Here is a 16,559-nt window from a genome sequence, read left to right as displayed (position 1 = left end):
AGGTCTCTGACCTTCTTTTGCTTAGGACTATCACTGGACCATACATAGCACCACTTCGGCCTCTTCTGGAGGTTAAGAGTCCTGCCTGGGCTAGTTTCACTGCGATCCTCAGATCTCAGCCTCCTGAGTAAATAGGATTACAGGCATGAGCCACCTGCACCTTGCTACATTTTGCTTTCATATTAGCTGTAGTGTTAAGTATACTGTTAGGTAATCTGATATTATGCCATAGTATCGCTGATTTTACAATCAGAGTTGTCTTAATTTTAAAGAGGGTTACTAGCTACATAGGTAGAATGTAAAAACAGCACAGTAGAAGATTGATGGTGCATTCGTACTTTGGAAATTTGAGAAAGCAGAGGACCCATTGGACTTACATCAATCTCTGCTAAATGAATTGTAGGGTGTAGGAGGTAATTTTAGACCATAGAAGTCATGATAACAGAATACTGGTTTTGAGAGTTGTTAGCAGAGCTATTGGGTATTCCAGTTTAACTTGCAATTTACAAAGATGTTCAAAGTCCACAGTAAGTAGATTACCTTTCTTAGGAAAACACAGCACTTGAAGTGAGTGAGGTTTGTATGTTTGTTCCTGTTGAGAGTACTGGGGTCCGGTTGTGTGTTCTTTCAGCTCACAAAACAACATTTGGTTGGGTGCCAGTGGCTCTCGTGCCTTGTAATCCTTAGATACTCAGAAGGCTGAAATCTGAGGATCACAGTATGTACCCAGTCCACACAGAAAAGTCCATGAGGCTCTTAGCTGTGTCTCAAGTGATAAAATGCTCTAGCCCTGACCAAAAAAGCTCAGGAACAATGCCCAGGTCCTGAGTTCAAGCCACAGTACTGACAACAAAAAAATAAACCAGACCATTCCACTCATCATTAGCAAGGTACTATAATACAATGCCCAGGACTGAACCTAGGATCTCATGTTAGGTAGCAATATTTTTACTTAGTTTTGGCATCAAAGTTATCTGGTGTTTGGTCTTCTCACTTCAGGTGGAAAAATTTTTTTAAGTGATACTTTCTGATACAAGAACAAAAATAGTCTTAAAAAATTTTTAAAAGGGGCTGGGAATATGGCCTAGTGGCATATACATGAAGCCCTGGGTTCAATTCCCCAGCACCACATATATAGAAAATGGCCAGAAGTGGTGCTGTGGCTCAAGTGGCAGAGTGAAAAAAGTGGCAAAAAGAAGCCAGGGACAGTACTCAGGCCCTGAGTCAAAGCCCCAGGACTGGCAAAAAAATAAAAAAAGAGTTAAGTCCTACCACGGTAGGATAAGTCTATTTTACAAACTAAGACTAAAGATAATCTTTAAACTTCCAAAATTAATCTTTCTGCTGTCACACCTAAACATTTATAATTAGGTCTCTTGACCAGCAGTTATTTTTACTAAAGAGAAAAGTGGGGGTTGGTATGTAGCTCAATGGCAAAGCGCTTGCCTAGCAAGTTCAACATCCTGGGTTCAATCCCCAGTACCAAAAAAGAAAAGACAAAAAAACAGAAAAAAGCAGAGGAATAGCCCCAACTATTTACATACTAGTTGGTGTAGAGTAAGTTTCAAGAACACAACAGGATGGCTAAGGAGGGTTTTGTTCTATTTTCAAGTACTCCATTTTGTAAGCTCACATAAACCATGCACTTCAATATTTAGAAGACAAAATTTTAATGAAAATTGGTCAGTAAGCTGTATACTCCACTGGGTTAAATAGTTACATGGGACTGTGACCAAAATTTATAACAGACTCTGAAATGTTACATATTATCATCATCTGATTCATCTTCTTCCTTCAGAGATTCCTGTTAAGAGAAAAAGTGTTTTAAAACTTTGAATATTCTTATATCCTAAGCCTGTGACTAAGAAAACAACCTGAGTTCACTTGTAAGCCAACTGGGCAGGGAAAGTGTCTGTGAGACAGACACCCTAACAACAGAAGTGGCACTGTGGCTCAAAGTGGTAGAGCACTGTCCTTGAGCAAAAGAGCTCAGGGACAGTGCCCAGGCCCCGAGTTCAAGCCCCATGACAGACAAAATCTTTGCAATTGAAAAATGACTGTTGCCTTAGAATAAAATACTCAAATTAATGGCAAGCGTATCTTGCTCTAACATCATTATTTGTGCACATATAAAGAAACACATTACATAGCCAGTAAAAAAAAAAACCCTTGCAATTTCACCAAAAAGCTACATATGTATGTAAAGTATGTGTGTAGTGTTTGAACCAAGACAACTTTATAGCCTGAGTTCATGTTTATTTCATAAAACTCAGCCAAATTACTTCGTGAATTTGGTGGGGCTTACCTTAGCATATTTCTCTGCTTCTTCCTTTATATCTTTTGGAACAATTTCATGTCTTCCTTTGGTTACTATAAATTAAGCCATATATTGAAAAATGAAGATTATATTGTGATTTGTATTACCATACAGCCTACCCAGTCCACAAGACATACAACTCACTGTAAAATTGTGTTGAGATTACCAGATGTGCTGGGCATGGTAGCTTCCACTTGCAATTCCATTTAGGAATTGTAATGAGAAATAATTGTAATTAGGAAGTATAAATGTCATTTACGCTTGTAATTCTAGTCTGTTTTTGATATTGGGAAGTGTAAGTATAGAATTGTGATCTTGAGGCTAGCCCTAAGCAAAAAAAATGAGATCCTGTCTGAAAAACTTGCTCAATGTGTGGCCCAATAAAGGCCCTAAAATTAAACCCCAGTAATGCCCAATAAAGGAGAAAAATGTTTTGAACTCATTTTTCTGTTTTATCACAAGACAAAATGTGCCTAAATTATGCCCTTTTGAAAACTAAGTTATGTTTTATAACTTTTGAGTACAGAGTTACAGCCTAATTAGATTTTGAAAATAGCAGATAAAATTCTTTGCAAGCAGCCAGGGGCTACCACACTAGGGTAAAACACTTTTTCAGTAGTATCTTCTGAAACTATGAAGCTGATTTTTCAAAATGGTTAACTATTCACAACTTTCCCTACATTAGACTATCTGGTAATTGTTTTGGATTTGTTTGTATTAAAAAGGAAACCACAGTGGCAAATTAAGTACAGATAAGAAATCTCCCATAAACAACTTACATTCACCAACCCAACTGAGCTCTAGTTCAAAAGCTTTATCCTTAACTTCATCATGTACTATGTAAATTCTGGAACAGAAAAGAAGAAATTAACTTCTAGGTTACCTCCAAACACTGAAGTGGGTACAGATTAGAAGTCAAATTCCTAATCTAAGTTATTTATAAAATTATACCTTTTCTAGTCATATTACGGTCAGATTACACAGGAAGTGAAATAAAATATTTGCTGTCAACAAATACTGATAAAAACCTATTCAAGTTTATTTCAATATTTTCTTTTACAATTCTAACTCTAAAATACATCTCAGAGAAAACATAGCTTTACACAGGAAAAGGCTAACATTAATTTGTCTTTGTTTTTCTCTCTGCTGCAAACTACTTGATAAGCTACTCTGAGTTCAACCCCAGTGCCACTCCAAAACTAAGTAAAACAGACAAAATTCACCAACAGCTGGCTCCCTAGACCTAGTTCTTGTGGTTGGAATGTGCAAAAGTGCCATGAAATCTCCAAAACAAATGCAAATTTTGAAGCTGGAGAGATGAACACAAAGCCAGTATCTTGCTCGATTATTATTACCAAAGAACAGGTTCACTGACAAAGAATGAGGAATTTTTTTAAAAACATTCCCCAGGTTTATTGACCTTACAGTTAATTACTCTTTCAAAAGTTGTGAGTATATTCTACTTTATATACCTATAATAAACCACTCAAGTTATTGTTTTCTTTTTATCGGTTGTGGGTCTTGAACTTATGACCTGGGCACTGTCCCTGACTCTTACTCAAGGCTAGTGCTCTACTACTTTGAGCCATAGTGCCACTTCCAGTTTTCTGGTGGTTAATTGGAGAGATAAGTCTCAGGGACTTTCCTGCTCAGGATGGCCTTAAGCCACAATCCTCAGATCTCAGCCTCCAGCCGCTGGCACCCGGCAATCACTTAGATTTTCTTACACTGATTGATCGTTTTTAGGTATTACTCTTCTTACTAACAGAAAGAACTTTAATGATGAACCTGATAAATCTCAAAAAGTGAAATATCTTTCCCAGAGAAACAACAAATTCACTATTCTAGCTGGCATGATGTGCACAGCTGTAACCTGTATGGTGTAGTTTAGTGAGACAGCATATATTTATTAGCATGCCTGAAACCCTGAGTCTACTAGGACCACAAAAAAAAGGTTATAAAAATACTAAACTTTCTACTTAGTCCTTGTACTCTTAAACTTAACTCTAGCGTACATTGCTTAAAAGGGAACTTACTTTCTCAGAAGTTGTACTTCTACATCCCATCAGTTACCATTTAAAAATGTAACTTTAAAATAATGATATTCTGGCGGCATATATTTCCAGACCAAAGCCCCAAGTTCACCACCCAGAAGCAAAACTAAGGAGGGAGGGGAAATCCTTCCTAATGAAATTTTTAGCATGTTAAACACATTTTTCAACATAAAAGCTCATGGGAAAGCCAAGTGAGATAAAACAGTTTTTGCACATGGTAATTAAGAAAAAGAACTTCAACTTACATTTTTGCAACTTCTTTAACCACATCACGGCAGGTCATTTCTTTCATCTAAAGAAAAAAAATGCTAATCTTATTAATTAAAACTAAGAACAAAACCTAAGTTTCTAATTTACAATTTTAGTATTAATATGCAAAAAAAACATTCTATTAATTTTGTATAAACTTATAAAAATTCAGCGCCTTCTTCATGGTAGACCCTGAATTTTGAAAAAGTTGGTAAGAAGGGGCTGGGGATATGGCCTAGTGGCAAGAGTGCTTGTCCTGTATACATGAGGCCCTGGGTTCAATTCCCCAGCACCACATATATAGAAAATGGCCAGAAGTGGCGCTGTGACTCAAGTGGCAGAGTGCTAGCCTTGAGCTGGAAGAAGCCAGGGACAGTGCTCAGGCCCTGAGTCCAAGACCCAGGACTGTCAAAAAAAAAAAAAAAAAAATTGGTAAGAAATCTGACTTTTGTAGTAACTAAATGAGGATAATACGCTTACCAACCACGAGTGCCTACAAGACAGTAGGTACATATGAGACAGATAAAATAAGAAAAATGCTAATTCATAGTATAAATAATTATGTCCAACTTGATTAAAATACCAAATATGAATTGCTAACTTCTTTCTACAGGTAGATTCATTGAGTTAAGCAAGGTTACAATGCAGACATTAAATGAACAATGTATCTCACTTTGAAACCTAAACTGCTAAATCCTGCCTATGGCAAGTTTCTGACTGTATGGATACTATATATAAACTTGATTGCTTTGGAGCTAAACAGAAAACTAGGTTTTAAACTTTGATCGGAATCTAAACTTTTGGCCTTCAGCAGAAAAAGTGGATAGTTCTAACAGGGTAAGCTTTAATGCCTTTGTCTAGGATCAAACTAAGAGGAAGTTATAAGAGTACAGACTCGAGGTTTTCATGACATAAAAGTGATATTCAAAGAAAAATGATAGAGGAATAAAAGCTACATAAAACTTTTTGTGGGGCTAGGAATATGGCCTAGTGGCAAGTGCTTGCCTCGTATACATGAAGCCCTGGGTTCAATTCCCCAACACCACATATATAGAAAACGGCCAGAAGTGGGGCTGTGGCACAAGTGGTAGAGTGCTAGCCTTGAGGGAAAGAAGCCAGGGACAGTGCTCGGGCTCTGAGTCCAAGGCCTAGGACTGGCAAAAAAAAAACTTTGTTACAGTTAATAATTTGAAAACACCAAAATTTCAATTAACCACAAGAAAACCAGAAGTGGCACTGTGACTAGAGCACTAGCCTTGATCAAAAGAACTCAGTATCAGCTCCCAGACCAAGTTCAAGCCCCATGGCTGACCAAAAAAAAAAGTATAAAGGTATCTATATAATTCTACAAATATAACTACTTAGCTTCAGAAAATGCCTACATATCAAACAATACTATATCCTGGGTTAAGTAAGGTTTAATTTTTGGTGATAAGCTGCGGTTTTAACGAAATTCAAGTAGTAAATATTTATTACCTGAAGTTTTTCTATTTCTGTCTTTGCAGCTTGCCTGGCTTTGCCAATGGCACAGCCCCAATAACCCTATTAAAAACCAAACATAAAATCATTTAGTTAGTCATTGTATCATTAATGGAAACTGCTATTTAACAGCATTTAAGAAATGTGTCAATTTGAGAAAAAAAAAAAGAAATGTGTCCAAAAACTCTGTCATATTAGTCAAAAAAAAATTAAAATACCAATCTTAACACCCAGCTCCACATTTAAATGTAAGACATAATATTTACAGTAATGAAAAAGAAAACCACATATTCATTCCAAGTAGCATACTGAAAGCCACAAATTTTCCCTCTGTCATAAACATATAATTATCAATGATAAGCAAGAAAACATCACTTTCCTTGAGTAAATTTTAAGGAAATTTCATGTAATCCAAATATAAAACAAATGCTAACAAGAACTTAAAATAATTCAAAATACTCACATATGAAACACCTGATGGGTCAATCATGTACAGTTGTGCACCATCATTCACACTGTAAGACCCTAACATGAAACTGCATAAAAAGTTATTTAAACCTTGGGTTAACATTGAATATTTATGTATTTCTTCAGAAAAATCTAGACAAAGCTGAGTGCTGGTGGTTCACACCTATAATCTTAGCCATGCAGGAAGCCCATTAAGACTTTGTTTTGGTCAGTTGTGGGACTTGAACTCAGGGTCTGGGCACTGTCTGGGAGCTTTTGTTGTTCAAGGCTAGTGCCCTACCACTTTGAATCACTGCACCACTTCCAGATTTCTGGTGGTTAATTGGAAGTATGAATCCCATGGCCTTTCCTGCCCTGGCTGGCTTTAAACTACAACCCTCAGATCTCAGCCTCCTGAGTAGCTAGGATTACAGGCCACCTGCGCCCAGCCTTATGAAACTATTTCCTATTAGTTACCCAAAAAGCCAGAAGTTGACTTCTGGCTCAAGTGGTCAAGCACTGACCTTGAGCAAAAAAAAGCTCAGGGAAGCGTGGTGGCACCCTCCTCCCAGAGTTTAAGCCCTAGGATTGGCACAAAAAAAATAAAAAGAAATGGCTAGGCAAAATGACAATTTTTAAGATTTATACTTATTCCAGGTATTACTGCAAGTGAACTTTCTCCAGAAGCAAAAATACCAGCACTTTACTTTTAAAAGCCAGAATAGAAAAAGTAACAGAAATTAGGAAATGTAATTTTGTAATTACTGTTAAAAACTGCACTCCAAAGCGTTTGACCAAAGTACTTAAATTACATCAAGTGGGAATTAATAAGAAAAGTGTAGTATAATTAGCTACTTAATGACAACATAAGAGATTTACAACCAGCACAATGTCTTGAGAATATCAAGGACTTAAAACCCGAGAATTTATTATAATAAGATTAGCTGTAATTATGTAGTCTGGTTTTATTTCAATTCTGTATTCTCCCTCACTATTCAAAAGTAGTGTTCCTGTATGTATACTTTTAATCACTACCCTATTTCTTGGTAAGGATTCATATTAATGTATGAAAGGCTAAAAGGATAAGGCAAATAGGTATCTAGATTACAGATCTGATTTCTGAGTATCACAGTTTTCATACCTGCAGCCAAAAGGTCTAACAGCACTGTACAGTGTGTAAGCGTGTACGTACATAGCCACTCTGTCTGCAAGATGCTATGAGGGTAAACAGAAGAACGTTAATACATTTTTATTATTGTTCAAAAAGTTCCTCAATATGTCATCAACTTACTTTTAGTGGAATGTTATAGCCAAAGTTTGATCTAAAGTTAGAAGCTTCTTCTCTTGCTATGTCTGCTAAAGAACGGGCATCTGCCAACAAACCTGCTACAGCCTGAGGAAGAGAAAGTAACCAGTTCAATAAATACTTCTAAAGCAAATAATGCATGCAACTATTTATTGACTTACCTAATATCTTTAACAAACATCATTTCAAATACTTTTTGAACTTAAAGTTCTTTATAAGCATTCTGATACTTGAGTATGGGAACTGAGTTAATTTACTATACCTCTCTTTTGTCCAATAATCTATTGAGAAGCAACATTTGTAAAATAATTCTACTATTTATTACCTCAGCTTAGACAATAAAAAACAAGGCAAGGCACTGGTTGCTCACACCTGTAATCCTAGCTACGCAGGAGGCTGAGATCTGAGATTTGTAGTTCAAAGCTAGATGGGGGGAGGAGGAGGGAATTAGGGAGGAAAGGTGGGAGATAAATGAGGGAGGAAGTTTGGCAAGTTTTACAAGAAATGTACTTACTGCCTTACATGTAACTGTAACCCCTCTATACATCACCTTGACAATAAAAATTAAAAAGTAAAAAATCTAGATGGGGCAGGAAAATCCATGACACTCTCATCTCCAATGCCTTAACCACGAGAAAACTCAAGTGGCACTGTGGCTCAAAGTGTAGAGCACTACTAGCCCTGAGCAAAAGAGTTCAGAAACAGCACCCTGGCTCTGAGTTCAAGTCCCATGGTTAAGAATGACATTTACAAATTACATGTTCAAAAAGTTTTGGTCTAAAAGACCTAACTTTTTTTCTTTCAGTCTATTGGTCAGAATTACAGTTCCTGCATATGTGTTGAGGTCACCTGGCACATTTGCAATAAAATAGGAGGTGGCATAGGACATTTAAATTTGTAGTACAATATTCCACTTTTACAATACAGTATTCTTAACATTTCTTTCAATATTATATGAACAGCTAGATAAGTTATAAAAACATAAAAGTTGATGGCAGGGGCTGGGGATATAGCCTAGTGGCAAGAGCGCTTGCCTCGTATACATGAAGCCCTGGGTTCCATTCCCCAGCACCACATATACAGAAAATGGCCGGAAGTGGCGCTGTGACTCAAGTGGCAGAGTACTAGCCTTGAGCAAATAAAAGAAGCCAGGGACAGTGCTCAGGCCCTGAGTCCAAGGCCCAGGACTGGCAGAAAAAAAAAAAAGTTGATGGCAGTATCCAATCTAATTACAAGGTGTAGGAAGTTGTAGAGAAAACCAGACATTTAAGAACAAGACCATTTTGAACTACAAAAAAAAAATGTAGAAAAATTATTCAAACTCAATAATGAGAGAAACTTTAGAAACTGCTTAGACTTGCACAATTTAAAAGTACTGTAAGAATCTTTAACAACCTTTTACCTTTAGTAATAGTAACTTTATCAGGTAACATAACATGCACTCATATATTAAGCAGTTGACACAATTATTTTTAATTTCACAAACAATTTGAGATAAAGTTTATCCTTAGCCAGGTGCCAGTGGCTCATGCCTGTAATCCTAGCTACTCAGAAGGCTGAGATCTAAGAATTATGGTTCAAAGTCAGCCTATGACAGAAAGCCCTCAGCACCTCATTGAGACTTTATCTCCAGTTACCTACCAAAAAATGCCAGAAGTGGAGTTGTGGCTCAACTAGTAGAGCACTAACCATGAGCGTAAAACCTCAAGGACAGCACAACAGCACCTGGGCCCTAAATTCAAGCCCTAGAACCAGCAGGGGAAAAAAATTTATCCTTGCCCTACAAATCAAGAGATGGATATTTTTCAAATCATGTCCCTAGGGTGATCCAACCCAGCTGAATTTCAACATTTAAAGAATCATCTATTTTAGAAAAAGTCATCTGTTGCTATGATGGAAACATATTGTGAAATCCAGTAATTCTGAAGCCTAACAATTGTGGAAAGAGGTAACTAGGCATTCTTTGATAACATCTTGTGGTAGTATACAAAAAACTGAAGACGCAAAGCCTCTGAACTGGTAGAATTTTACCTAGTAGTGATCTATGCTGCCAAGATCTCATTTTCTGTTAATTTTTTCACTTGTCACCACCAGGATGATACCTTTCTTTTAGACAATGAACTGTTTAAAACTAAACAACTCACTGTTATGTACTATTGCCTCAATGTTAAAAATTGGTTCTTAAAATCAGAATTCAAGGCATTTCATTCTATAAGTTACTTCCAAAGAAACTGGAAAAGGCAAAAAAAGAAACATTTGAAAATGTTTGAAACCTTACCATTCCAACATGCCGATCAACATTAAAAAGCCGTTTGTTAGAACCTTCTTCGTAAAGTTTAGAAAGGACTAACTTCTCCACCCCAAAGACAACGCCATCTTTACATCTGATCCCAATAGCTGTGCTAAAACAAGAAAATCAATTTAACTGAAAGTAGAAGAAATTTCCTAAATTTAAACCATAAAAAGGTAACATTCAGCTAGGCACTGGTGGCTCATGCATGTAATCTTAGCTACTCAGAAGGCCAAGATCCAAAGATCACAGTTCAAAGCTAGCCAAGGCAGGAAAGACCAAAGGCTCCTACCACCAAAAGGCAGAAGCGGTAGAGCTCCAGCCTTGAGCTTTAAAAAAAAAAAAAAAGCTATTAACTATGAGTAATATAATCTTGTTTTGCTCCCCTTTGTTCATCCATTTTTCTTTAACAAATATATTGCTTTTAGCAAAAATAAGGGAATATTTAAGAAGTTAACCTAGGGCTGGGGATATAGCCTAGTGGCAAGAGTGCCTGCCTCGGATACACGAGGCCCTAGGTTCGATTCCCCAGCACCACATATACAGAAAACGGCCAGAAGCGGCGCTGTGGCTCAAGTGGCAGAGTGCTAGCCTTGAGCAAAAAAGAGGCCAGGGACAGTGCTCAGGCCCTGAGTCCAAGGCCCAGGACTGGCCAAAAAAAAAAAAAAAGAAGTTAACCTAGCTGGTGGCTCACACCTGTAATCCTAGCTACTCAGGAGGCTGATATCTGAGGATCACGGTTCAAAGCCAGCCTGGGCAGAAAAGTCCCCATGAGACTCATCTTCAATTAACCACACAAAAACTGGAAGTGGCACTGTGGCTCAAAGTGGTAGAGCACTAGCCTTAGCAAAAGAGCTCTGGGACGGTACCCAGGCCCCAAGTTCAAGACCCAAAACCTACAAAAAAAAAAAAAGAACACCTCAAGGCATAGAGAAATGGACATCATCAAAACATGTTAGCCAGATGCCAGTGATTCATGTCTGGACTGTACAGTGGTCTGTAACAAGGACTCCCAAAATCTGATGAAATCAAGAGGTTCCTTCCCAGAAAAATGAACAAATGCACAAAACAATCTTGCAAAATTTTCAGACTCTTTCCCCTGTCTCAAGTGGCTCCCCTAAACTCCTTTGCCCAGATATCTGGGTAAAAATCCTAAGAATCTTGTCAGAGTTCACCAAATATTCCATTTTGTTATAAGTCCTATACTAAATGTAGCCTCACTTTCACCATCCAATACCTCCAAAGACATACTCATTGTTGCCTCATGTCTTTGAAGTTATTCTGGGTGTATTCTGGGTGTATTTCCTCATTACTCAAGGCACAGTTAAGTCAACTTCCAAAAATATTCATAAATTGCCTTGATATTAATCTCTCACAGCCTGTAGAAGGCTTTCCTAATTACTCTATCTTCCTTACTAATGTTTAGAATCTACAAAAATTTGTATTTTACACTAAAAGTTCTCAACATGTAATTTTAGAACTTCCTGGGAGGGACTGTTATGGAAACAATTATCTTAGGTTACAAAAGACACCAGGTGCCTGTGGCTCACGCCTATAATCTTAGCTACTCAAGTCTAAGATCTGAGGCTTATGGTTCAAATCTAGCTAGGGTAGGAAAGTCTATGAGACTCTTATTTCCAGTTAACCACCAAAAAGCCAAAAGTAGAAATGTGGCAAGTGGTAAACTACTAGCCTTGAGCAAAATAGCTTAAGGGGAGTGCCCAGAACTTAAGTTCAAGCCCCAGGACCAGCATGCACACACACACACACACACACACACACACACACAACAAAGATCTCATCTATGCCTTGTGTACTTGTATTCAGAAGCAAAGGTATGCAGATAACATAAATCAAGCCAGTGACAACCGTAAACAGCTCAGGACTATATCTCAACCCTTAGTTTCTTTATATGTTTGTTCCTTCCTTTTTGGTGACTATCCTGGGGCTTGAACTCAGGGCCTAGCCAATGTCCCTGAGCTTTTCTGCACCAAGTGCTGTATCATGTAAGCCACAGCTCCACTTCTTCCTAACTGCTCAGGAGGCTGAAGTCTGAGAAGCGAGGTTCAAAGCCAGCCTGGGCAAGGAAAGTCCATCATGAGACTCTTATCTCCAATTAACCACCAGAAGTGGCGCTGAAGCTCAAGTGGTAGAGCACTAGCCTTGAGCTGAAGAGCTCAGGGACAGCACCCAGCCAAGAGTTCAAGCCCCATGACCGACAAAAAAAAAGAAAAAGAATGTGGCTTTATTTACTACTTACTTAAAGCATATTTATTTCAAGTAAAATGTTTCTTACCTACTATTTTCCACAGCTTTCATAGCATATTCAACTTGAAAAACTCTTCCATCTGGAGAGAAGGTAGAGGCTGACAGGTCATACTAGGCGAAAAAGGACAAGATTAAGTCTATAATACCGCATCTTTGGCAGTAAGGACTATATGATGTTTTTGTCTCCACATGTCTTTCACACGATAAATGTGACATCCCAACAAAGACTCTGGTTTGAAGAGAAAGAGTAATGACAGTAATAAAGACAATTACACGGGGCTGGGAATATGGCCTAGTGGTAAAGAACTCACCTCATATGCATGAAGCCCTGGGTTCAATTCCTCAGCACCACATATATAGAAAAAAGGCAGAAGTGGCACTGTGGCTCAAGAGGTAGAGTGCTAGCCTTGAGCAAAAAGAAGCCAGGAACAGTGCTCAGGCCCTGAGTCCACGCCCCACGACTGACAACAAAAACAAGGACAAGTACACATCTTCGATTTCTGCTTCTGAGAAATAATGGATGCAAGTCTTCCGAACTTACAATAAAAACAGTACTGATGGGGCCATGAGTTTGGCCTAGTGGTAGAGTGCTTGCCTATTATGCAGGAAGCCCTGGGTTCGATTCTTCCATACCACATACACAGGAAAAGTTGGAAATGGCGCTGTGGCTCAAGTGGTAGAGTGCTAGCCTTGAGCAAAAAGAGCTCAAGGTCAGTGTCCAGGCCCTGAGTTCAAGCCCCAGGACTGGCAAAAAAAAAAAAAAAAACAGTACTGGTGTTAAACATTTAAACTTATGGCTGTGCTATTAACAAACTAAAGGACTATGGTTTACACGAAACCAACTACAGCATGGCAGGCTCAAAGGTACATGCCAAAGTCAGTACATGAGAATACTAAGATAATCAGTCATTCTTTAAGGTCTTTACTTTCAAATTGGACCAGACATAAAGCTAGGTGAAAATGCACCAGGAAAGGGAAAAAGAATGAAAAATTAGGTAAGTGAAGGACCTGGTGCCAGTGGATCACACTTGTAATCCTAACTACTCAGAAGGCAGAGTTGAGGATAGCAGTTCAAAGCCCATCCAGGCAGAATAGTCTGTGAAACTTATCTCCAGTTAACCAGCCAAAAGCCAGAAGTGGAACTGTGGTTCAAATGGTAGCAAGGCAAAAAGTCAAGGCAGACTATGTGGCCTGAGTTCACAAGCTCCAGTCCTTATTTGTGGGAGGGGGTAGAGGGAGTGATGGAAAGAGCTACAGCAGACTCCTTAGCTAGGAGAGAGAGAAGAACAGCAGAACTCCTGGCATTTGACACAACCCTTACAGTAGAAGTAAGCCTAGCCCAGCCAAGGGACAGAAATAAGGCCACTGTGTCTTAAGCGCTGTGGCTAAGAGAGCACAGAATGCTTCTGGAGAGGAAACAACTCTGCTGGGTCTCAGACTGGAATGGGTAGTTTACATGTTATTCTAAGGGCTGAGGATTTAGAGTAGTGGCAGAATACTTCCCTAGCACATACAAGGCTCAGGGTTCCATCTCCAGTGCCACAAAACAAAATAGAAAAGCAATTAAATCCGTTTTTGTTATTTTTACTTGAGCAACATTGGAATTGTGCCATTCGCTGAGCTAAAAACTATATAGGTTATATTAGAGAAAACCCAAAGCTGTACTTTGAAATTGCATATGAAATAATTATCAAAATGCATGGTGGTACACACACGTAATCTGACATTTGAGAAGCATTTGGAAAGACTGAAGCAAGAGGATTATAGTTAGAGGCCAATCAGTAATACACAGTGAGGCCCTGTCTCAACTCTCTCCTCGTAAAAGTAAATGATAAATAAAGCTCAGTGGAAGACAACTTGCCAGCATTTGTGAGGCACTGGGTTCAATTTCCAGCAGGGTCATGGTGAAAAGTAATAAAAAATGGGCACAAATGGCAAACAAATAGTGCAATCTGGAATTCTTGGGGGAACTGAAGACGGGATAAAGTTTTACAATACTTTCAGAGGTCATTAACAACCATTTCACAATAAAGTATCCTGCATAGTTATATTGAAGCACTAATTAAATGAAGTGCTATTAATTGAGGTCCCTAATGTAGCTAGTTGCAAAGTCAGTTTGTTATTGAATGCCATGCCTTCTGTCTCTCCTTCGATCACCATGGCATTCCACTTCAGCTCTCATTGAAGTTGATCTGGTTTGTTGATATTATTTTTCTGCTCTTTCTTTGCTTTACTACCCTCATGGCTCAGTTTTCTAATGGTGTTAACTTCAGGTGTTAAGTGTATTCAAGGCTACAAGTTTTCAAGGGATATGTGTCTGCCTGCAGTTGCTGGCTCTCCAATAAAGACTGCTGATTTCACCTCTCTCTCAACAAAAAAAGACACATTATTGACCACTTATCACAGTCAATGGACTATGCCATTTCAAACATAAAGTACCTATTATGAAGCTCAACTACAATATTTCAGCTAATGTGGTGTCTAAAAACGGAACAACCAGGGGCTGGGGATATGGCCTAGTGGCAAGAGTGCTTGCCTTGTATACATGAGGCCCTGGGTTCAATTCCCCAGCACCACATATATAGAAAACGGCCAGAAGTGGCGCTGTGGCTCAAGTGGCAGAGTGCTAGCCTTGAACAAAACGAACCCAGGGACAGTGCTCAGGCCCTGAGTCCAAGCCCCAGGACTGGCCTAAACAAATAAATAAATAAAAATAAAAATGGAACAACCAGCTAGATGAACTGAGAAACCTGTTACTCAGTGCTTCTAGTGTAAATAACACGTTTCATACTAAGAGGAAAATATGAAAAATGAACAAGCAAAAAAAACCAACACACTTTTTTCCTTTTTTGTCAGTCCAGGGGCTTGAACTCAGGACCTGGGCACTGTCCCTTAACTTCTTTTAAAGCTCAAGGCAAGCACTCTACCATTTGAGTCACAGCACCACTTCCGGCTCTATTTTGCGGTACTGAGGAATCGAACCCAGGGCTTCATGCATGCTAGGCAAGCACTCTACCACTAAGCCACATTCCCAGCCCCTGGCACGTTTAACTACAGTAACAAGACATGCACCCCCAAATCCAGAAGTCTTATTTTTAAGAAGCATCATTAGAGTGTTAAGCGTTTACAATACTGTGCCAGAAAGGGGAGAGGGTGCAGGAAAAATGGACAGGGCGCATCACATTTAGTTTCTAGAATCCGCATTCTTGTTGGTTCGCGGCAGAAGGTGTTGCCAGGGATTGTTCAGGGGCTGTCCATCAATGTCCTTTCCGGAAAGGGAGTCAGCAGCAGCCGGGCACCTGCAAGGCCCAGAGCTGTAAACTCGCACCAAGGAATACCAGTGACGGGGCCTAGGCAGCGCTCGGGGGATGAACTGCCCCCCAATCCTACCACTCCCTGTCGGACCCCCGAGCTTCCACTTTCGCCTTCCCGGCGTGACTCAGCAGCAGTCCAAGGTAGTTCCAAACCCCACCGCGGTGGCTCCGCCAAAGCGGGCACCGAAGGATTGCAAAGCCGTCAGGCGTCACACGGCGCCCCGGGGCGCGGGCCCAGGACCAAGGGCCAAGACCGCGGACCTCCAGACTGCGAGGGGCCTTCAGGCCCAGGCGCGCCCAGCACACCCCAAGCCAAGGTCCCCGCCTGCGGACAGGAAGCAGGCTAACGCAGACACTTAGGCCAGACGACCACAGCGCGCGCGCGAGAGAGACAAACTCACCCCGGTGCCGATGGAGCTCATCTTGCCGCAGACCGGGACGCGCGGGTCTCCCACGCCTAAGATGCCTGCTCCCGGCGCCGTACACGCCAGCAACGGGCCCGCCTATTGGCTACGCTTTGAGCCAATAGCCTTCCTCTCTGTGGCTTGTCCCTGGCTAAGAGGAGGATTGTGGGTAAAAAAAAGCAAACACTAGACACTGGCGGCGCGCGTGCGCAGAAGTTATGGAGGTAGGGTTTGGGCAGGCGCGCCTTCTTTTTTTCCTCTAGAGTTCCTTGAGCCTTGACTGCTGCGCTGTTCCTCAGAAAGTGTTATTTACTTTTTAATTACACTTCTCTCCGCCTCGCTTCATTCTTTCCTGAGCCAAGAGGAGAGGTGTTCCCACAGACTTAAGAGGAGAACACAGTAGGGGAGCGTTATCTTCTAGGCCTTGGCCT

At 39.9% G+C, this 16,559-nt stretch overlaps 1 protein-coding gene across 2 annotated transcripts; it reads right to left on the bottom strand.

Annotated features, from left to right (window-relative positions):
* Positions 1-1,653: 1,653 nt before the first annotated feature.
* Positions 1,654-16,278, bottom strand: Psma3 (proteasome 20S subunit alpha 3). 2 transcript variants are annotated; one of them, XM_048361863.1, is made up of 11 exons: positions 16,126-16,278; positions 12,439-12,521; positions 10,131-10,254; positions 7,838-7,939; positions 7,688-7,761; positions 6,563-6,635; positions 6,097-6,162; positions 4,617-4,663; positions 3,097-3,164; positions 2,306-2,370; positions 1,654-1,804 (listed from the first exon to the last, which is right to left on the bottom strand). In XM_048361863.1, exons 1-11 carry the CDS (start codon positions 16,144-16,146, stop codon positions 1,760-1,762), a joined length of 768 nt encoding a protein of 255 aa, XP_048217820.1. In that variant the 5' UTR covers positions 16,147-16,278; the 3' UTR covers positions 1,654-1,759. The 2 variants fall into 2 exon arrangements, with proteins under 2 accessions (XP_048217820.1, XP_048217821.1); XM_048361864.1 differs by lacking the exon at positions 16,126-16,278 and having other exon boundaries at positions 10,131-10,249.
* Between the last annotated feature and the right edge of the window lie 281 nt (positions 16,279-16,559).

The sequence above is a fragment of the Perognathus longimembris genome, chromosome 14 (genome assembly GCF_023159225.1).
Source record: "Perognathus longimembris pacificus isolate PPM17 chromosome 14, ASM2315922v1, whole genome shotgun sequence".
NCBI classification, from domain to species: domain Eukaryota; kingdom Metazoa; phylum Chordata; class Mammalia; order Rodentia; family Heteromyidae; genus Perognathus; species Perognathus longimembris.
The sequence above is the reverse complement of the archived record's forward strand: the minus strand, read 5'-3'. Positions and strand labels throughout refer to the sequence as shown.

Excerpts from the sequence above, each read along its gene's own strand:
- Psma3 (XM_048361863.1), bottom strand. The coding sequence starts at position 16,146 with ATGAGCTCCATCGGCACCGGG. Across the intron at positions 12,522-16,125 it reads TGAGCTCCATCGGCACCGGG|TATGACCTGTCAGCCTCTAC; the intron begins GTGAGTTTGTCT and ends TTTTTCGCCTAG. Across the intron at positions 10,255-12,438 it reads AAAGCTGTGGAAAATAGTAG|CACAGCTATTGGGATCAGAT; the intron begins GTAAGAAACATT and ends TTCTTGTTTTAG.